Here is a 21,415-nt window from a genome sequence, read left to right on the forward strand (position 1 = left end):
TGTTAGCTAGGTCCCACGGCTAACATGAGCAGTGTACAGCAGCTTAAGCCTGTATTTCCTGAAATGGGTGTTAGTATTTACAGGATTCTCCAACTTAGAAAGAAAGAAGAAAATTGGAAGAACTCAGCTCAGCAGAGGCCGGTTAGTGCTGGCGTGGATCGTGTGTCCAGTCTTCTGTATTTACCAAGTCAGGCGATTGTTCAAGAGACACGGGAAAGTGCTCTCCCTGAGATGGGGGCAAAGGCTACGTGAGAACCTGGAGCTGGGGGGAAGGTTCTAGAACTTCTGGCCCCCAGACTGACAAGAGGTCTGTCACGCGTGGCAGTGACTCCAGTGGTCTCCCTCGTGGCTGTGCAGCGGCATGGTGGGTGGGAACGCCTCTTCGGCCACGGACTTCCTCCTGGCCGGGCTCTTCCCTGGGTCCCGGCACTCCCTGCTCCTCAATGCCGCCGTGGTCCTCATCTACGTCCTGGCCTTCCTGGGATTGTCCTGATCCTGGGGGACGCCCGGCTGCACACGCCCATGTACGTCCTGCTCAGCCAGCTCTCCCTCATCGACCTGACACTGACCTCCACCATCGTCCCCAAGATGGCCGCCAACTTCTTCACAGGGGAGAGGGGCATCTCCTGGGTTGGCTGCGGGACACAGAGCTTCTTCTTCCTGTTGCTGGGGACGTCCGAGTGCCTCATCCTGACCCTCATGGCATACGACCGCTACGTGGCTGTGTGCAACCCGCTGCGCTACCCCGCCATCATGAGCCCCAGGTTCTGCCTGCACATGGTTTCTGGGTGTTGGGTTGGAGGCTTGGTCAGCTCCTTGGTTCACACAGTTTACCCTCTGCACTTCCCCATCTGCGGGTCCCGGGAGATCCAGCACTTCTTCTGCGAGGTGCCCGTCCTCATCAAGCTGCCTTGTGAGGACACATCCGTGTATCAGTCGGTGGTGGTGGTAACCAGTGTGGTGCTGCTGGTCGTCCCCTTCGGTCTCATCACAGCCTCCTACACACTCATCTTCCTCGCCGTGCTCCGCATGAGCTCCGTCAAGGGCAGGCGGAAGGTCCTGGCCACCTGCTCCTCCCACCTCACGGTGGTGAGTCTCTTCTTTGGTCCAAACATCTTCATTTACATGAGCTTCACCTCTTCCCACAGCCCAGAGCAGGACCAGGCGCTGTCTGTGTTCAGCAATGTGTTCACCCCCATGCTGAACCCCCTCATCTACAGCCTGAGGAACAAGGAGGTGCTGGCTGCACTCTGGAAGCTGGCGGGGAGGTTCAGGGCTTCCTAGGGAGCAGAGACAGTGACAGGCTATGGGGGTGAGCAGAGCAGTGGCCGGGCAGGGGGAGCCGTTTGCACTCATGGCTTCAGGAGTCCACTGCGATGCAAATTCTTTCTGAATGAAGTTTCGGCTGTGAGTCCCAGACCTCCGCGGGAGGCTGCTTTGCTTTTATTGTAAATATCCCTGGAGCCTTATCAAGTCAGGGACATATTAAAATTCTTGTTAATGTTTTCATTAAATCGGCTCTGATATCTCTAAAGTTCCTACAAATACATTAGGAACCCATGCTGGGTTCACAAATGGGTTCACCCTTGCCAAGCGTGCGTGGTATTTGGCAGAGCTAATCATTTGAATTCCAAAGCCCAATCTCCACCCTGATGGCATCTCCTGTATTGCAAGATGCTCATGAAAGGGGCATATTGAGCCCCAGGTGTGGGGTGCACCTATCGAGGTACACGTTAGAGGTGTGAGCGCGTACTCTTCAGGGCAGCGTCATGTGAGTATGCCTTTGTCTCACACGATGAGCTGTCATGATCTCCACAGCTAAGCATGCAATTCCACGCTCCAGCTTCCCTGCCTTGCAGGGGAAGGGTTGGACTCTGGGTCAGTGCACTGCACACCCCGGGGCCACTGTGTCCATGGACGGCCACGTGGGCTTCTCTCCCTGTTCACTCTCTTCCCGTGAGGCCCTCCCTGACACCTCAGAGGGTGTCTTCCCAGACTTGCACCCCTCCCTGAGCAATCTGTCCACACGTAGCTGCACAGTTCTGTGTGTGAACCTTCCTGTGGCAGCTGCCACCAGCGCGTGGGAAGTGTGGCTGTTGGAGCAATCTGGGAGCACCTCAGATAGAGACGTGCCACCTGGACACGCTCGCCGCCGCCCTGCTGGCTGCTCACTCCGCCAATCGGAGCACTGCTTCCATCTGTGGGTTCTGGCCCTGAGTGTTGTGTAGGGACAGAGAACAAAGTTGGAACTGGGACTCTAGACTGGACAACAGCCTTAGTCTCCACCTCTGATGTTGGCCTTGGGGGTTGCTTATGCTAAGCGCAAGCTGCCTGTGCATCTGTTTGCTCCTAAGATTGCAGTAGGCCATCTGCACACTCCCTACGGGCTGGTCTCTCCACGCTCCTGGTTCACATGCATGTAGTCATCGTTGCCGCCAGCCTCTGTGGCTTCGGGATACCAGCTTTGTGTCTAGCTCAGTGTGCCGGCGCCGCAGGCTGAGGATTAGCCTATTGAACCACGGCGCCGGCCAACACTTTTATTTTTAACTCTTCAAGGGCAAATTTAATGAAGCGTTGGCTCAGAAGGTCCATGTGTTATCTTGAAAATTATGGTAGTGACGCAGCGGCCCCTGGAGGGCAGGCACCCAGCTGAGCAGACCAGGACACTGCTTTTGGGTGACCGTACTGAGTCCTGTGGCTGCTGGACACTCCTGGCCTTGCTGATTGGTTCCTGCTTCTCACCAGGCCCCGCCCACCATGGGCCCATGTGGGCTTAGTCCTAACTTCCCTCTGATGATTGGTTCATGGCCAAACCAATCACAGTCAGGCTCAGCTGCTTGCTGATAGGTTCTCATAGACGACCTCATTAGCATATACCTTGACCAATCAGGCAAACTTCCTCCTTTAGAAACATATACATATGAGAGCCAGGCGGTGCTGCCCAGCCCCTCTCTTGGGGCCGCAGGTGGTTGCCTGGTGCTTTCTCTTTCCTTTCAGTAAACTTCCTTACTCGGCTCCCCTTCCTGCCTGTGGCCTCATTCCTTGTGGTCAGGAGACAAAGAACGGACAGAGAAGAGAAGCTACAGCACAGAATACTGCAACACAACTCAACCCATGCAAGCAGAAAGGAAGCTGTGAGACAGACGGCTGTCACACTCGAGAGAGGGAGCTGTGACAGACGGCTGTCACATAGGAGATAGGGAGCTGTGACAGACGGCTGTCACACAGGAGAGAGGGTGCTGTGACAGATGGCTCTCACACAGGAGAGAGGGCGCTGTGACAGATGGCTGTCACACAGGAGAGAGGGCGCTGTGACAGATGGCTGTCACACAGGAGATAGGGAGCTGTGACAGACAGCTGTCACACACGAGAGGGGGAGCTGTGACAGAGGGCTGTCACACAGGAGAGAGGGCGCTGTGACAGATGGCTGTCACACAGGAGATAGGGAGTTGTGACAGAGGGCTGTCACACAGGAGATAGGGAGCTGTGACAGATGGCTGTCACACAGGAGAGAGGGTGCTGTGACAGAGGGCTGTCACACAGGAGATAGGGAGCTGTGACAGATGGCTGTCACACAGGAGAGAGGGTGCTGTGACAGAGGGCTGTCACACAGGAGAGAGGGTGCTGTGACAGATGGCTGTCACACAGGAGAGAGGGAGCTGTGACAGACAGCTGTCACACACTAGAGGGGGAGCTGTGACAGATGGCTGTCACACAGGAGAGAGGGAGCTGTGACAGAGGCTGTCACACAGGAGAGAGGGAGCTGTGACAGACAGCTGTCACACACTAGAGGGGGAGCTGTGACAGATGGCTGTCACACAGGAGAGAGGGAGCTGTGACAGAGGCTGTCACACAGGAGAGAGGGAGCTGTGACAGACGGCTGTCACACTTGAGAGAGGGAGCTGTGACAGACGGCTGTCACACATGAGAAGGGAGCTGTGACAGACGGCTGTCACACAGGAGAGAGGGAACTGCGACAGATGGCTGTCACACAGGAGAGAGGGAGCTGTGACAGATGGCTATCACACAGGAGAGAGGGAGCTGTGACAGAGGCTGTCACACAGGAGAGAGGGAGCTGTGTGACAGAAGGCTGTCACACAGGAGCCTCTGTGTAAGCCAAGGAGTTGGAACAGAGAGTCGTGCTCCATCAGAGAATGTGGTGGGGGCTGGTGCCCAGGATGCCCACACCCCGTCTGGGTGCTTGTTCCAATCCCTGTTGCTGTACTTCTAATCTAGCGTCATGCCAGTGGCCTGGGAAAGCAGCAGAAGATGGCTCAAGCGCTTGGGCCTCTGCACCCATATGGGAGACCTGGAAGAAGCTCCTGGCTCCTGGCTTCAGCCTGGCCCAGCCCTGGCCATTGTGGTCATCTAGAGTGAGCCAGTAGATGGAAGACCTCTATCCCTGTCTCTCCCTCTCTCTCTGTAATTCTTTCAAGTAAGTATTTTTAAAAATTTTTAAAAATGGAATGTGGTGAAAGCATGTGCCCCATCTCCTGGGTAGGAGACATAGACTCCTCCTGCTTCTGATAGGGACCCCAGGGCCCTGGGAAGGAAAGGAAGACCCCGCCTGACTTAGCCATGCAGGAACTCTGAGGGACGGAGGGTGGGACACAGGTTCAACGTCACCTCCAGATGTGGTTCCATCTGCTGAACGGAGCCGCCTGCCACAGACCTGTTTGAACACACTCCCCACTTCCACATGTAGCATGGGCTCTGTGATTGGTTCCTGGTCAAGCCAATCATACTCAGCCTCTGCTGACTCCCTGGTTGGTTTCTATATAATACCTCATTATCATGCAACTTGACCAATCAGGTGAACTTGAACCTTTAGAATTGTGTAAAAATCCTAGCCAGGCAGTTTTTTCTTAAGATTTATTTATTTTAAAGTCAGAGTTACAGGGGGGCAGGAAGAGGGGGAGAGGGGGAGAGAGGGAGACGGAGAGAGGGAGAGAGGGAGACGGAGAGAGGGAGAGAGGGAGAGAGGGAGAAAGGGAGAGAGGGAGAGAGGGAGAGAGAGAGAACTTCCTTCAGCTGGTTTACTCCTCAGATGGCCGCAATGGCGGGGCCTGAGCCAGGCTGAAGCCAGAGCCAGGAGCTTCTTCTGGGTCTCCCATGTGGTGGCAGGGGCCAAAGCCCCCAGGCCATCCTCTGCTGCTCTCCCCAGGCTCATTGGCAGGGAGCCGGACTAGAAGTGGAGCAGCCCGGACTCAAACCAGCTCCCAGGTTTGATGCCAGTGATGGAGGCGGTGCCTTTCCCAGGCTGTCTTGAGCACCAGGTGGGCAAACAGCCATTTGGGGAGCAGCCCTGTGGCTACCAGGGAGGGGGCTTTCTCTGTCTCCTTCTGTAAACCTTCGCTTTGCTCACTCCCTCCTTGTGCCAGTGCCTCACTCGTCCCAGACAAGGATCCGGCAGACAGCAGGAGCTGTGGCACCGAAGACTGCCGCACTCCTCGGTGAACCTGGCAGAGAAGAAAAGTTGTAGCCCAGGAGACCACGATGCTCGGGGAGCCAATGGGAGAGAAGCTGTGGCCCGGTGGAAGAGGAGAGGCAGTGGTCCACAGAGCGGTAACATCAGAACCGTAACAGCACGAGCTGCGACACGGACGCGGTGTCACTTCTGAGGGATTCGGTAAAAGGAAGCAGCCGGCACCCCTCGTGGGGAAGAGACCCAGACCTGAGTGGTTGGAGCGGCAGACTGCAGCCACTGCTCCCGCACCCCTCTGCACGCCAACCCCAGAACTCCTGCGACAACAGGACCAGACACGCAGTGTCCATTTGGCCAAGTGTCTGTTGACTGAGACTTGTATGTCCAAAGTGACCCTCTAGGTTCTGGGGCTGGGGAAATTAACACACAGAGTTCTGTTTTCATGAAATCTAGACTGTCCAGTCTTCCCCAGAAACGAGGGAAACTACTCCCACCAGCGCCGTGGCAGGAGAGCACCCGTGCCCAGCCCGTCAGCACTGGGTTCCGTTTCTCTCCTTCCACTGAGGATGGGCCAGGTTGGGGCGTGCTAACAGCCCATCGGGGCGTGAGCCTCCAAGGCCCATCTCTTCTCAGGAGACTTGTCCTTGGCAGGGGATCCGTGGCTCTGTTCCTCATCTTCCCCGTGCATGACCCTCAGTGACGGAGCCGCACATCCAGCTTCCTTACCACGGCGGCAGGGCTCAGGAGGGCTTCCCAACAGCAGTCAGTGCTGAAGAAACCATGGGGACTCGGGGGCCCAGGGGACCCTGCTACGACACCCCGCCGTCCTGCCGGGATCTCTGTCCCTCACACCAGCCTTCCCTCGCCTGGCTCCCACGTGTGGTCATCTCAGCACCTGTCACTTCCATGGGGTCGTGCCCGTTATTGGGACTGTATCTACGTGTGGTCCCAGGGTCCAGTCCTGGCCAGGTGCAACCCGGGTTGGGGAGAGGCTGCCGCTCCCTGGGGGGTGCAGTTTCCGGGAGCACGTGCTTGCAGGCGCTGGGCTCAGTGCCTGGGTGGGATGACCAGGCACGGACCACACCGATGTGGACAGGGGCTGGCCTCGGGCAGCCTCTGGGGAGCACACAGAAAACTGCACCCCAAAAATGAAGGAGAGCAAAGCCCACCCCCCAGCACAGCTTACATGCACTGTGGTCATGCCACATGTCCAACGAGTGTCTGACCTGCCTATTTACTTAAATGATGTCGAAGTTACAGCATTAACTTGCTTTTTCTGTTTGCCTAATACTTACATATCTCAGTAAATTTACTAATTTTTGGCCTTGAAGCCCTTTTTGGTGTTTGAATCCTTAAGTTGACTGATAACATTATTTTGTACAACATGATGTTTTGAAGTATATGGGTGCTTTGAAAAATTCATGGAAAACTGGAATTAGAAATGTTTTTATGGTAAAAATGTTTGAAATTCATACATGCGGCCCAGCCCTGCTAACCTCCATTCTGCTACCTACTTGGGCTGCTCATAGGAATCTACGGTTTTGGGTCCCCTAGGTGAGTGAGGCCTTGCAGGATTTGTCTCTCTGAGCCTGGCTCATCTCACTCACGCTCACCCGAGCGTCTTGTCTTAAGTGACAGAATCTAGTGCCTTCCTACCCACCGTGTGTCCTCATGCAGGGATTTCCTTAGCCATCCATCTGGGATGGACAGTTGGGTTGGCTCCATGCCTTGGCTCTTGTGAGACGGGAGAGTGAGTGTGCTTCAGTATATCGGTTTCCGCTCCCCGCGAGCCCCTGCGTGTGGGGCTGCTGACCGTGGGCAGCGCCGCCTCAGCTGTCCTGAGGAGCCTCAGTTCCGCCAGCAGTGGCTGGGTGTGGAGTCCCAACAACGATGGGCAAGCGTTCTTTTCATTGTTAATCCTTCCAAGAATAAACGTTCACCTGTCAGGTCATTTGATTTTTCAATTTATAAGTTGTGATTGTATTACTTATGCAGTTTGTGTACATTACAGAAAGATTAAATCCAGCTAGTTAGCTTACCCATCACTTCATCTCATTTCCTCTTCTTTTTGGGGTGAAGCTTGCAGTCTGCACCTGCAGCAGTTTTGGGAGCAGGACGTGTGCTCATTAGCTGTGCTCACCACTGTGTGGTAGGTCACTGGGCCTGCCCCTCCTGTCTGAGATGCAGTGCCCTCACCCTCGCCCTCTCCCCTTGCCCTTGAACCCCAGGCTCTCGTAACCACCATCCTGTTCTCTGCCTTTGTGAGTTTGCTGTGAGTACGTGTGACGTAAGCATAGTGAAAGGCATGAGCAAGCCAGCACCCACAGCGCTGTCATTCAGGATAAAAATATCAGCAGAGGGGAAAAAACAAAAGTGACCTAACACACCAAAGACATGTGCCTGGGTTGCCCGAGCAGTGTCAGCAAGTGACTGCGTCCTCAGGAGTCAGACCGGCCGGCCGTGCTTAAGAGGCAGGCATGGCGGGCTGTGGGGTTGGTGGCTTACACAGCCATCACCAAGCAGTCACAGGACTGTAGGAGATAAGAGCGCTGTGGGTCTCAAAGCCCTCCTCAATGCCTCTAAGACGTCTCTGTTTCTCAGGCTGTAAACGAAGGGGTTCAGCGTGGGGGTGACGACTGCAAAGAACACAGACACAGCCTGGTCCTGGGCGGGCTGTGTGTGGAAGCGGGGGTCATGGAGGTGACGACAGTGGGACCGTAGAAGAGGCTCACCACCACCAGGTGGGAGGAGCAGGTGGCCAGCGCTTTCCGCCTCCCCTCACGGGAACTCATGCGCAGGACAGTGAGGAAGATGACGGCGTAGGAGGAGAAGATGACGCCAAAGGGAACCAGCAGCAGCACAATGCCCACCCCAAGTATCGTCAACCTGTACGTCAAGGTGTCCCCACAGGAGAGCCTCAGAACGGCCATGACCTCGCAGAAGAAGTGGTCAATCTCCAGGCGGCCGCATTTGGGCAAACGCATGGTATACACAGTCTGCACTAGGGAATTGAGGCTGCCCCCCACCCAGGACCCCACGGCCATCGACAGGCAGGTCTTCCCGTTCATGAGGACAGGGTACCGCAGAGGGCGACAGATGGCCACGTAACGGTCGCAGGCCATGCAAGTCAGGAGCAGGCACTCTGCTCCCCCCAGCGCGAGGCAGAAAAACAGCTGCGTCCCACAGCCCGTGCTGGAGATGGTCTTGGTCCCCAGGAAGAAGGCGGCGGCCATCCTGGGGACGGTGGTGGATGTGAAGAGCAGGTCCAGCAGGGCCAGCTGGCTGAGGAGGAGTACATGGGCTTGTGGAGCCGGGCGTCCAGCGTGATGAGGACGGTCAGGGTGGCGTTCGCGGCCAGGGCTAGGACGTAGCTCAGGACGGTGAGGCACATGAGGATGCCCGGGTGTGGCACGCCCGGGAAGAGTCCCAGGAGCACAAACTCCGAGCCTGTCGTCTCATTCCCTCTGCTCATGGGTCCAAGTCCACGGCCTCACTTGGAAAGGGACGGGTCACAAAGACCGCGAGTTCTAGGAGCAGGCACTGCCCTGCTCCGTGTACGCTGCAAGCCTCTGCCTCAAACCCACGCTCAGGCGCCTCTGACGTGCTCTCGCGGTGCTGATACAACGGAGCCCGTCCTGCGTTCACCTGTGTACGGAGGAGCAGAGGGGCACCCCGTGAGCGGCCGCTCGTCCCTCCGTGACTCCCTGCGTCCCGCAGCCAGGGGCCTCGGGCGCGCACACAGCTCTCCCAGCCTCGTTCTCCCCGTGCTCTGTAGCGGCCTTCTCTAGTGTCTCACCCGAGCCACCTCTCTTACGTCCGGGACACACCGGGTCTGGCCTGCCCCGGCTCCTCCTGAAGGCAGCTGTCTGTAGAAAACCGCCCATGAGGTGCCGGGTGTGTCCCAGGCAGCTTGCCAGGAGCCTGGCCAGCCAGGCCGGGCTCGGTGTGGAGAGGGCAGAAGGCAGACTGCTGGCAAGGAAAGCCCTCACGGTAGAAAGAACGCTCCACCACCGCCAGCTAAGTTCTGCCTAAGCCGCTTCCCTCCGGGTGCGAGGTGCTTCCTTGGGTAGTAGGGCCCAAAGGTGCGTCTGTGCATGTGGGCGCGCGCTTTTACCTTAAATCTGGACCTGAGGAGTCCCTTTGCTTGTCATTGTCAAGGCTCCTCTGACCTCAGTCTGCCCCAGCAAGGCCCCCAGACTCACCCCTCCCTGCTCCCTACTCACCCCTCCCTGCTCCCCACTCACCTCTCCCTGCTCCCCCATTCACCTTTCCCTGTTCCCCACTCACCTCTCCCTGCTCCCTACTCACCCCTCCCTGCTCCCTACTCACACCTCCCCTGCACCCCTACACTCCCCTTACTGTACCTCCACTCACCGCTCCCTGTTCCCCTACTCACCCCTCCCTGCACCCCTCTCACCCATCCTTGCTCCCCACTCACACCTCCCCTGCACCCCCACTCATCTCTCCCCTGATCCCTACTCACCCCTCCCTGTGCCCCTACTCACCCCTCCCTGCTCCCCACTCACCCCTCCCCTGTACCCCCACTCATCTCTCCCCTGCACTCCCACTCATCCCTCCCTGCTACCCGGATTCCAGGCTTTTGTGCCCACCTGAGGTGCCTGACGGCTCTTCTGTAAGATGCCCAGTGGCCCCAATGACTTTACCAGACAGAGCCCTGGCCAGCGCTCCCCACATCTGCCTGGCTCACACGTGTGAGCGGCCACACTGGTGCTGCAGGAACTGGGCTCTCATTTACGCACCCCAACGGAAGCGGGGCTCTGAGCCTGGCATCCGAGGCGTGGAGGAGGAGGGGTGAGGCAGGACAATCAGGACACGGAGGGCAGCAGGGCCGGCATCCCAGAGCCTTGAGTGGGATGCCGTTCCTCCTTTGCCTTTCATTCTTACACCCATTCTGTTCTCAAGATCACGTGTTTCTCATTCACTGTAGTAATCAGGGTCGGGGAGAGGTGAGTGGGGAGCAGGGAGGGGTGAGTGAGGGAGCAGGGAGAGGTGGGGGGGTCAGGGGAGGGGTGCATTAGAAACATTCAGCCCTGTGCATAAACAAGCACCTCAGTTCTACCCCTCCCCACCAGGAAACTGGGGGAAGCTTTCTGGAACTGGATCGCAGTAAGGACTGCACGGCGCCGTGAGTGTGTGCTGTGCCAGGAGAGGAATGCTTAGACCCTCAGCATGTATTCCATGTCATGTGGTTGACCACAGTAAACAGAATGCTGAGTCCAGCACCTGAGACAGCCATTGCTCTCAATTTGCTAGTATTTGCATGTATGATTGCATGTGTGCATTTACACATATGTATTTGCATGCATGTTATTTGCAGGTGTGTATTTGCTATTATTTGCATGTGTGCATAAATAAATAACAAAATATGAACACTTAAAATGGACAGCTCTGACCTGCTGCTTCATAGGCAATTGACAAGAAAACCGTGCCAGACCATTTTCAGGTGGCGGGCAAGAGTGTGCGCACAGGGTTCTGTGGATCCACAGCTCGGCACGGCCTCGGCGTCGCACCTGGCCACGTGCAGACACAGAGCACTCCGTTCTAACCTGTCATAAGCACACGCTGTGGACACCAGTGCAGAGCTGTGAGGTTGCTTACCTGGCTGGCCTTCACCTTGTCAGGGAGGGGCTGTGAGCACACGGAGTGGGGGTCAGCAGGGTCCCTGCCGCGTTAAATACCTTCAGTGCTCTGGCCTCGGCCGAGGTCTGTGCACCTGCCCTCGCTCTGCCGTGGCCTAACTGTCGCCGGGCTCAGCGGCTTCCGCAGCGCCTCTGCACTCTGGCCACGGGGCCTGCGGGGGCTTTATGCAGCCTCGCTGGTAGAGCCGACAGGGACTGCCGACAGGGACAATCTGCGCAGCTCGCAAGTCAGCGGCTCGGGCTTGAGCACAAACCCCTATGGGATCCCTGAGGGACGATGACCTGCGGGACTCCAATTAAACACAGTAGCCTAAGGATATTTTTAGTAAGAGTTCTAGATGAACAAACAAGGCAATGCACACACCGTTCTGTCAACAGTACCGGGCGTTTGATGAACTCGGCCCGTCGGTGTCGCCTCCTCTGGAAACGCCACCTGCTTTACCCTGTCCTGTGAGCCCGCTGCCCTCACCGGGGCTGGCCCCGCCGATGGTTCTCACACTGACCCTGCACCTCACAGGGACCCAGAAACCAAACGCCACTCCTGCTGGGTGTCTCCTTCTTTGGAACCTTGGATCTTGAAGCACTGGGCACCCGAGATCCTACTCTTAATTGTGGCTTCCCGCCTTGCCACGAGCAGCGCCCGGGCGTGCCGCCCCGTCAGGCAACGCGCAGTCTCCCACCCGGGTTCCTGCTGGCTCAGCGCGGCCTCCCGTGCAGCTTCACGGCTTCCTCTCAGACCCGCAGCCAGCGCACCTGCCGACTACCTTTTCTGATACTAACACTCCACAGTGTATGTGCTTAATTTCACTTATTTGGAAAGCAGAGAGAAGCTATGATGTCTTCCACCTGCAGGCTCGCTTCCCAAGCACCCACAATAGCCAGGGCTGGCCAGGCTGAGGCTAAGAGCCAGGGACTCATCCGGGTTTCCTGCATGGGTGGCAGGGACCCACGTAGGTGAGCGGTCACCTGCTGCCCCCAGGGTGCACAGAAGCGGAGGGGGAGCTCCAGCCCAGGCCCCCAGGCTAGGGGTGCAGGCGTCCCAGGCAGCGGCCTCTTTGTCTGCCCCTCTGATGTTCATGTCGCATTTGTACTTCATTCCGGTTAACTTTCACATTTGTGTAAGCTTTTTTCCAATCCATTCACATTTTCTGTGTTTTGTGCTATCTTTGGGATTCAGCATAGAATTTAGCTAACTTCTCAGTTAAGCCTTTCTCAATAACTATATATATAGCTATGATTACATTTGTAATCCTTCTGTTTTATATCGCTAATTTCATATTTTATTTAGTATTTTTATAACTTCTATATAATCTGGATACATTAATCCTGTGTCATTGGATGTGCTGATGAGGAAAATGTGATGTACACGCGTTTTGTGGAATAATTAAGCTGATGATATAGCGTCAGCACTCTTTTACGATGAGGTGGTGATTTGTTGAAGCCCCACCGTCCGCGACCCGTGAGTGCAGCCACCCTGCCCACAGCAGGCCCGGCTCACTCTCGTCTCCCTGAAGGCTTGAGCCTTTTGGTCATCAGCTCTCCATCCCCTCTAGTCACTGTTGTCCACTCCCTGGGTGGAAACCTCTCAGCTTTCCTGTGTAAGTGAGACTGTGGGTCTGTCCCATGCTGGGCTTTTTAGAGTTAACATGATGCCCGCAGCTTCCTCGTGTTGTCACGAATGCCAGGACGTCCTTATTTGTAAGGCTGAAGAATACAGCAGTGCGTGTGCGAGTGTGCATATATGCATGTGTGTGCGTGTGTGCATGTGTGCGTGCGTGTGTGTGCGTGTGTGTTTATTCTTTGTCTGTAATGGGCCCCGAGACTGACTCCTTACCCGGCTGCTGAGAACAGTGCTGCAGACCGTGGGAGCGCAGGTGTCTCCTCAGCGGCCCGACCCGTGTTCCCGTGAACGCATGGGCGCTGGGGGCGTGGCTGGGTCCTGTGCTGGTTCTGCTCTGGCTTTCCGAGGAGCTCCGTGCCATTCCCCGCAGCGGCTGCACTCTGTACACTCCCCCGGCGATGTGAAGCATCTCTTCAGCTGTGAGCACCCAGCCTTTTCATCGCAGCCTCCTGGGGACACAGGATGAAGGCCAGGGCCGCTCAGCTGCTTCCTGGACACCTGCTCTGCCCCTCCTGGCTCCTGAGTGGGTGGCGGGGCTGCCTCATGGCTTCCAGGGCAGCAGCAGGGTGCGGGTGGGGCCGCCCAGCTGTTTCTTGCAGCCCCTGCAGGTGGAGCCCCTCAGAGTGGGTCACCCAGGGGCTTCCCAGGGCCCTAGTCGGGTAGGTGGGGCCATGGGCTGGTTCACAGGGCTGGGTCAGCAGAGCTGCACCTCTAGCCAGTCGTCCTGTTGACCTGCGATGACCACTGCTGATGCTTGTATGTTGATTCTGTATCCTGCAACTTTACTGCCCTTACCGGTTCCAACTGGTAAACCCTTTTTGATGGAGTCTTTAGAATGCTCTGTGTATACCTTCATTTTTGCCTGTTAACAGAGACAGCGTCGCTTCTTGCTTGTCCATGTGGATGCCTTACACTTGCTTCTGTTGCCTGACTGCTCTGGCTAGGACGCTGTGTTGACCACAGCAGGTGAGAACCAGGCCTGTGGCTCGTTCCTGATCTGCAGAGGAAGAGCTTCCTGGTCGTCACACGGAGTAGGAGGCTGGCTGAGAGCTGGCCGCTGCGCCCTCTATCGTGGTGAGTACCTCCCTCTGTACTTAGTTTGATGACAGGTTTTTTAATCATAAAAGAATACAGAAATGTGTGAAGTGCATTCTCTGCAACTGCTGATACTGTCACGTTTTTATTTTTCTGTTAGTGGAAGGGATCACACTTCCTGACTTACCTATGTTGAACTCTCCTTAAATTACAAGGACAAATCCCACGTGTCATGGTGAAGCGTCTTTGCTAGTGTCCTGTTGAGGATATTTGCATATACGGGCATCATGGTTAATGATCCGTAATTTTCTTTTCTTGTGATGTCCTTGAATGGCTTAGGTATCAGGTGGTTCTGGCTTTATGACATGAGTGTGGAAGCGTCCCCTGCTCTGCCACGCCTTTCAGAAGAGTTCATGAAAGCATGGCATTAACTCTTTAAAAACTTACCCTGAAGCCAGCCAACCTGGGAATGTCTTTGGAGGGTTTTAGTGATTGAATCCTGTTACTCGTTATTGGTCTGTTCTGATGTTCTGTTCATGCACAGAGAGGTGTCTAAGAATTTTCCACCTCTTCCAGATTCCCCCGTCTGGCAGCGCACACCTTTGCACAGTGCCTTCACGGCCGCTGTGTCTTTCTGTTGCATCTGTTGTGATAGCTCCCCGCATTGCTGAGTCTGCACTTCTCTCTCTGTGTCCTCTGACTGACTGCAGTGTTGTCAGTATTTTCACCCCTCTTTGCATTGTTGATCAGTTCTGTTGTTTTATTTGTTTCTGCTCTGACTTCATAATTTTCTTTCTTCTACTTACTCTTTGTTCATTCTTCTTCTTTCTACTTTCTTGAAGTGGGATTTTAGTTTGTTTATTTGAGATATTTCTTCTCTTTAAAGTATTTGTTTTATTGTGATTGAATCCTGTTACTCGTTATTGGTCTGTTCTGATGTTCTGTTCATGCACAGAGAGGTGTCTAAGAATTTTCCACCTCTTCCAGATTCCCCCGTCTGGCAGCGCACACCTTTGCACAGTGCCTTCACGGCCGCTGTGTCTTTCTGTTGCATCTGTTGTGATAGCTCCCCGCATTGCTGAGTCTGCACTTCTCTCTCTGTGTCCTCTGACTGACTGCAGTGTTGTCAGTATTTTCACCCCTCTTTGCATTGTTGATCAGTTCTGTTGTTTTATTTGTTTCTGCTCTGACTTCATAATTTTCTTTCTTCTACTTACTCTTTGTTCATTCTTCTTCTTTCTACTTTCTTGAAGTGGGATTTTAGTTTGTTTATTTGAGATATTTCTTCTCTTTAAAGTATTTGTTTTATTGCTTTCTATTCTTTCTTGGAATTTCTTTTACTGTATCCCACAAATTTGAATATCTTGTATTTCTGTTTTTATTGTCTAAAGGATTTTTTAGTTCCTTGTAATTTTCTCTTTACCTTATTGTTTATTCTGTAGCATTTGGCTTTACGTTCACAGATTGTCAATTTCCTATTTTTCAGAAGAATGTAAATCAGACCTAGGAAATCCAATGTGAGTCTATGGAGTATGTTTAGTCTCCTTACTAACTAAAGAATCCAGAAGGCAGCAGCTATCTTATTTGCCCTTACTACTCTGTTGTTGATCCATTTTATTTAATTAATTAGCTAATTCTTTTTTCTGATTACATTTGCCCTTGTGATGTTATATAGGGTGTGTTGGTTGTGGTTAACTTTCTAATTTACTTTCTAGATTTCAGAATATTAAGATAGCATACTGTTATGGATTGAACAGAACTTGGCTTCCCAACCTGATTCGGTTGTTTAAACTTCAATGTTTTATGTTAACGGTTAATAGATGAATATTTCTAGTCGATGGATTAAGTTGGAAATTTCATCTAATTATTGTTAGTAAAATGGCATGGTCTTGTCTGTGGTCCAGTTTATGTCCCAGATGCTATCCTAGGCTCTAGGCCCTGCAACCATTTCTGGCCGGCAGTGACCAGAAGGCCCAAGCACAGGTGTCAGCTCCACCCCCACCCTAACGGGATTCGCTGCTCCTGTTTCCCTGCACCTGACAAAGGGTATAACAGGTCCCCCTTCCCACACACGCACTCTCCTCTTCATTCTTCTCTCTTCTTTGCCCCCTCCCTTGGGCCCATCGGGTTTCCCCCACCCAACAATAAATCTTTCCCTTAAAAATTTCTATTTTTCTCCTGTGGTTGATGTCTATCATCATAGCATTGTGGTTGGAAAATGCAATTATCTCAGTGTTCTTGAACTTGGTGAGCCTTGTTTTGTGGCCTCCCAAGTGACCTATCATGGAGAATGTTCCACGTGGCTGACACTGCTGTTGGGCAGCATGCGCTGCGTGTGCCTCGTGGGTCTGTTTGGTTCACAGTGTAGTTCAGTCCCGGTATTTCCTGGTGACTTTATGTCTGGTGGCCTCTCCATTGCCCCCTATTGTTGCTGCATTACTGTGCTGCTGCCTTCCCATTTGTGGGTATGCAGTTGCTCCAGTGTTGTGTTTGTGTGTTCACAGTTGTTTTATTGCTTCTTGTTTGTTTTACATTTTATTTAAGGTATACAGATTTCATGAATTTCATGTACAGATTTACTAACACAGTGATACTCCCCACCCCACCCTCCCTCCTACCTAGGCTCCAGCCTTCCCTCCACCTTCCTCTCTATTCCCTCTCTTAGTTTTTACAATGATCTACTTTCAATTTACTTTATACTCATAAGATTAGCCCTATACTAAGTAAAGGGTTCAACACATAGTAAGAAGAAAAATCACTGTTCCTAAACAGTAGAGACAAGGGCTGCAAACAATCATCAAAGCTCAAAATGTCAATTTCAGTCCTATACATTACATTTTTGGTATTTTATTAGTGACCATAGATCAAGGAAAACATATGGTATTTGTCTTTTTGGACTGGCTTATTTCACTAAATATGATGGTTTCCAGTTGCACCCATTTTGTTGCAAAAGACAGGATTTAATTCTTTTTATGGCTGAGTAATATTCCATAGTGTATATATCTCATAATTTCTTTATCTAGTCATCAGTTGATGGACATTTGGGTTGATTCCATAGCTTAGCTATTGTGAATTGAGCTGCAATAAACATGGGGGTACAGATCACTCTTCCATATGCTGACTTCATTCCCCTTGGGTAAATTCCCAGGAGTGGGATGGCTGGGTCATATGGTAGCTCTATTTTCAGCTTTCTGAGGTATCTCCATACTGTCTTCCATAGTGGCTATACCAGTCTACAATCCCTCCAACAGTGGATTAGGGTACCCTTCCCCACATCCTTGCCTGCATGTGTTGTTTGTTGATTTCTGTATGGAAGCCATTCTGACAATGAGGTGATCTCATTGTGGTTTTGATTTACATGTCTCTGAGGGCTAGTGATCCTGAGCGTTTTCCATGTGTCTGCTGGCCACTTGAATTTCCTCTTTCGAAAAATGTTCAGATCCTTTGCCTGTTTCTTAACTGTACTGTTTGTTTTATTGTTGAGTTTCTTGATCTCTTTATATATTCTGGATATTAATCCTTTATTAGTTGTATAGTTTGCAAATAATTTCTGTCAGTTGCCTCTTTCCTTTGCTGAAGCTTTTGCAATACAGCAGCTTCTCAGTTGGATGTAGTCCCAGTTGTCTATTTTGGGCTTTAATTCCTGTGCGTCTGGAGTCTGTTCCAAGAAGTCCTTGCCTATGCCAATGTCTTGCAGAGTTTCCCCAAGGCTCTCCTTGGGTAAGTTGATAGTATCAGGTCATAGATTCAGATCCTTGATCCATTTTGAGTTGGTTTTTGTGTAGGGTGTTAATTAGGGGCTTGTTTCATACTTTTGCACATGAAGATCCAATTTTCCCAGCACCATTTGTTGAAGAGACTGCCCTTTCTCCAGAGATTGATTTTAACTCCCTTGTCAAAGATTAGTTGATTATAGATGCATGGACTGATTTCTGGCGTTTCTATTCTGTTCCATTGATCTACATGTCTATTTATGTGTCAGTACCAAGCTGTTTTGATTAGAACTGCCTGGAGTATGTATTGAAATCTGGTATTGTGACATCTCTGGCTTTGTTTCTGTTGTATAAGATTGCTGTAGTTATTTGGGGACTCTTGTGTTTCCATATGAATTTTAGCTTAGCTTTTTCTAGATCTGAGAAGAATGTCATTGGTATTTCGATTGGCAGTGCATTGAATCTGTAAATTGCTTTTGGTGGTATGGACATTTGGGTAATATTAATTTAAAATCCACAAACATGGAAGATTTTGCCATTTTTTGTGTCTTGTATTTCTTTCTTTAATGTTTTTTTTAACTTTTATTCAATGAATATAAATTTCCCAAGTATGATTTATGGATTACAATGGCTTCCCCCCCATACCATCCCTCCCACCCACTACCCTCCCCTTTCCCACTCCCTCTCCCCTTCCATTCACATCAAGATTCATTTGAAATTATCTTATTATACAGAAGATCAGCTTAGTATACATTAAGTAAGGATTTCAACAGTTTGCTCCCACACAGAAACATAAAGTGAAAAATAATAGATGATTTTTTTTAAATGATGATGAAATCAGATCAGACCTATTGTCATGTTTAATCCCAGTGAGAGTCAAGTTGGGAGTTGATAATTTCTTTTTTTTTTTTTTTTTTTTTTTTTTTTTTTTTTTTACAGAGGATCAGTTTAGTATGCATTAAGTAAAGATTTCAACAGTTTGCACCCCCATAGAAACACAAAGTGAAATATATTGTTTGGGTACTCGTTATAGCATTAAATCTCAATACACAGCACATTAAGGACAGAGATCCTACATGAGGAGTAAGTGCACAGTGACTCCTGTTGTTGACTTTACCAATTGACACTCCTGTCTATGGCATCAGTAATCTCCCTATGCTCCAGTCATGAGTTTCCAAGGCTATGGAAGCCCTCTGAGTTCTCCGATTCTTATCTTGTTTAGACAAGGTCGTAGTCAAAGTGGAGGTTCTCTCCTCCCTTCAGAGAAAGGTACCTCCTTCTTTGAAGGCCTGTTCTTTCCACTGGGATCTCACTCGCAGAGATCTTTTGCCAGAGTGTCTTGGCTTTCCATGCCTGAAATACTCTCATGGGCTTTTCAGCCAGATCCGAATGCCTTAAGGGCTGATTCTGAGGCCAGAGTGCTATTTAGGACATCTGCCATTCTATGAGTCTGCTGAGTATCTCACTTCCCATGTTGGATCACTCTCCCCTTTATTTATTCTATCGGTTAGTGTTAGCAGGTACTAGACTTGTTTATGTGCTCCCTTTGACTCTTAGTCCTTTCATTATGATCAATTGTGAACTGAAATTGATCACTTGGAATAGTGAGATGACATTGGTACATGCCACCTTGATGGGATTGAATTGAAATCCCCTGGTATGTTTTTAACTCTACCATTTGGGGCAAGTCAGCTTGAGCATGTCCCAAATTATACATCTCTTCCCTCTTTCTTTAATGTTTTATAATGTTTATCATAGATATCTTTCTTCTGATTGGTTAAATGTATTCTAAAGTATTTAATTTTTCCTGTAGCTATTGTGAATGGGATTGATCTTAGAATTTCTTTCTCAGCCATGGCATTGTCTGCGTATACAAAGGCTAAGGATTTTTGTGTGTTGATTTTATATCCTGCCACTTTCCCAAACTCCTTTATGAGTTCCAAAGTTCTCCTTGTGGAATATTTTATTTCCCCTACATATACAGAATCATGTCATCTGCAAACAGGGATACCTTCTTCCTCGTTCCCAATTTTTATCCCTTTGATCTCTTTTTCTTGCCTGATGGCTCAGACTTCTAGGACTATATTGAATAGCAGTAATGAGAGTGGATATCTCTATCTGGTTCTGTATCTTAGAGGAAATTCTTCTAACTATTCTTCATTCAGTAAGATTCTTGCTGTGAATTTACCATAAATTGCCTTGATTGTCTTTAGAAATGATCCTTCTAGGGAGGAGAGAACTTCCACTTTGCTATGGTCCTGTCTAAATACTGACAGAGTTTGTGGACTCAAGAGGCTTCCACAGCCTTGGCAGCACATGACAAGAGTCTCAGGTGATCACTGACATCATACATAAGGTGTCAGTTGTTTAATCAACAACAGGAGTCACTGTGTACTTGCTCCCCCTGTAGGGCCTCTGTCCTTATTGAGTTGTGCTATGAGAATTAATGGTAAAACTTGTATTCAAACAGGACTTTACACTTGGTGTGTCTGTGTGGGTGCAAACTGTTGAAATCCTTACTTACTACAGAGTTGGTCTTGTGTTTATAAAGATAATTAAAAATGAATCTTAATGAGAATGGTTGGGAGAGAGAGTAGGAGAGGGGATGGTTTGTGGGTGGGAGGGTGGTTATGGGGGGAAGAACCGCTATATTCCTAAAGCTGTACCTATGAAATTTGTATTCATCAAATAAAGCTTTATAAAAAATAAATAAAAATAGAAACCAGTGTAATTTGCTTTATAAAACAATGAAATACCATCAGTGAGTAAAGAAAATACCAATATTCTAATCTAAAAAAAAAGAAAGAAATGTTCTTTCTATACTCAGTTTGCTTAAGGTTTTCTTCATGAAAAGATGTTATATTTTATCAAATACTTTCTCTGCACCTATTGAGATAATCACGTGGCTTTTGTTCTTCAGTTTGGTAACATGATGTATCACATTTATTGATTTGTGAATGTTGAACCATCCCTGAATAACAGGGATAAATCCCACTTGGTCTGGTGAATGATCTTTTTGATGTCTTGTTAGATTCAATTAGCTAGTATTTCGTTAAGTATTTTTGCATCTAAGTTTATCAGGGATTGGCCTATAGTTCTCTTTCTCTGTAGTATCTTTGTTTGATTGAAGATTTAAAGTGGGGCCAGCACTGTGGCACAGTAGGTAAAGCCACCACCTGCAGTGCTGGCATCCCAGCTGCTCCACTTCCAGTCCAGCTCTCTGTTGTGATCTGGGAAAGCAGTGGAAGATGGCCCAAGTCCTGGGGCCCCTGCACCCATGTGGGAGACCCAGAGGAAGCTCCTGGCTCCTGACTTAGGATTGGTGCAGCTCTGGCCATTGCAGCCAATTGGGGAGTAAACCAGTGGATAGAAGACTTCTCTCTTTCTCTCTGCCTCTCCTTCTCTCTGTGTGTAACTCTGACTTACAAATAAATAAATACATCTTTTTTTAAAAAAATAATTAAAGTGATGGTGACCTCATAGAAGGAGTTTGAGAGAATTCCCTCCCTTTATATTGTTTTGACTAGCCTGAGAGGAATTGGAATTAGTTCTTCTTTAAAAGTCTGGTAGAATTCAGCAGTGAAGCCATTTGGTCCTGGGCTTTTCTTTTTTGGGAGGGTCTTTAATACTGATTCAATCTCTGTCTTGGTTATTGGTCTGTTTAGGCTTTCTATGTTTTCATGGCTATTTTAGTAGGCTGTATGTGTACAAGAATCTATTTCTTTTAGATTTTCCATTTTGTTGGCATAATGCTCTTTGCAGTAATTCCTGATAATTCTTTGTATTTCTGTGGCATCTGTTGTTACATTGACATTTTTTAAAAATTTTTTAAAAGATTTATTTATTTATTTGAAAGTTAGAGTTACACAAAGAGAGAAGGAAAGTCAGAGAGAGAGAGAGAGAGAGAGAGAGAGAGAGGTCTTCATCCACTGGTTCACTCCTCAGTTGTATGCAACAGCCA

At 50.4% G+C, this 21,415-nt stretch overlaps 1 protein-coding gene and 1 pseudogene across 1 annotated transcript; one reads left to right on the forward strand and one right to left on the reverse strand.

The window, feature by feature from the left end:
* The first annotated feature begins 361 nt into the window (after window positions 1–361).
* Window positions 362–1,284, forward strand: LOC138842980 (olfactory receptor 2L3-like; annotated as a pseudogene).
* Window positions 1,285–8,043: 6,759 nt separating this feature from the next.
* Window positions 8,044–8,897, reverse strand: LOC149125981 (olfactory receptor 2AJ1-like). Its single transcript, XM_089335831.1, has 2 exons — window positions 8,722–8,897; window positions 8,044–8,659 (listed from the first exon to the last, which is right to left on the reverse strand). The coding sequence occupies exons 1-2, from the start codon at window positions 8,895–8,897 to the stop codon at window positions 8,044–8,046; spliced, it is 792 nt and encodes a 263-aa protein (XP_089191957.1).
* Between the last annotated feature and the right edge of the window lie 12,518 nt (window positions 8,898–21,415).

Source organism: Oryctolagus cuniculus, chromosome 6 (genome assembly GCF_051225735.1).
Source record: "Oryctolagus cuniculus isolate XC-2025 breed Fujian yellow rabbit chromosome 6, ASM5122573v1, whole genome shotgun sequence".
Classification (NCBI taxonomy): Eukaryota; Metazoa; Chordata; class Mammalia; order Lagomorpha; family Leporidae; genus Oryctolagus; species Oryctolagus cuniculus.

Excerpts from the sequence above, each read along its gene's own strand:
- LOC149125981 (XM_089335831.1), bottom strand. The coding sequence starts at position 8,897 with ATGAGCAGAGGGAATGAGACGACAGGCTCGGAGTTTGTGCTCCTGGGA. Across the intron at positions 8,660-8,721 it reads GCCCGGCTCCACAAGCCCAT|GATGGCCGCCGCCTTCTTCC; the intron begins GTACTCCTCCTC and ends CACCGTCCCCAG.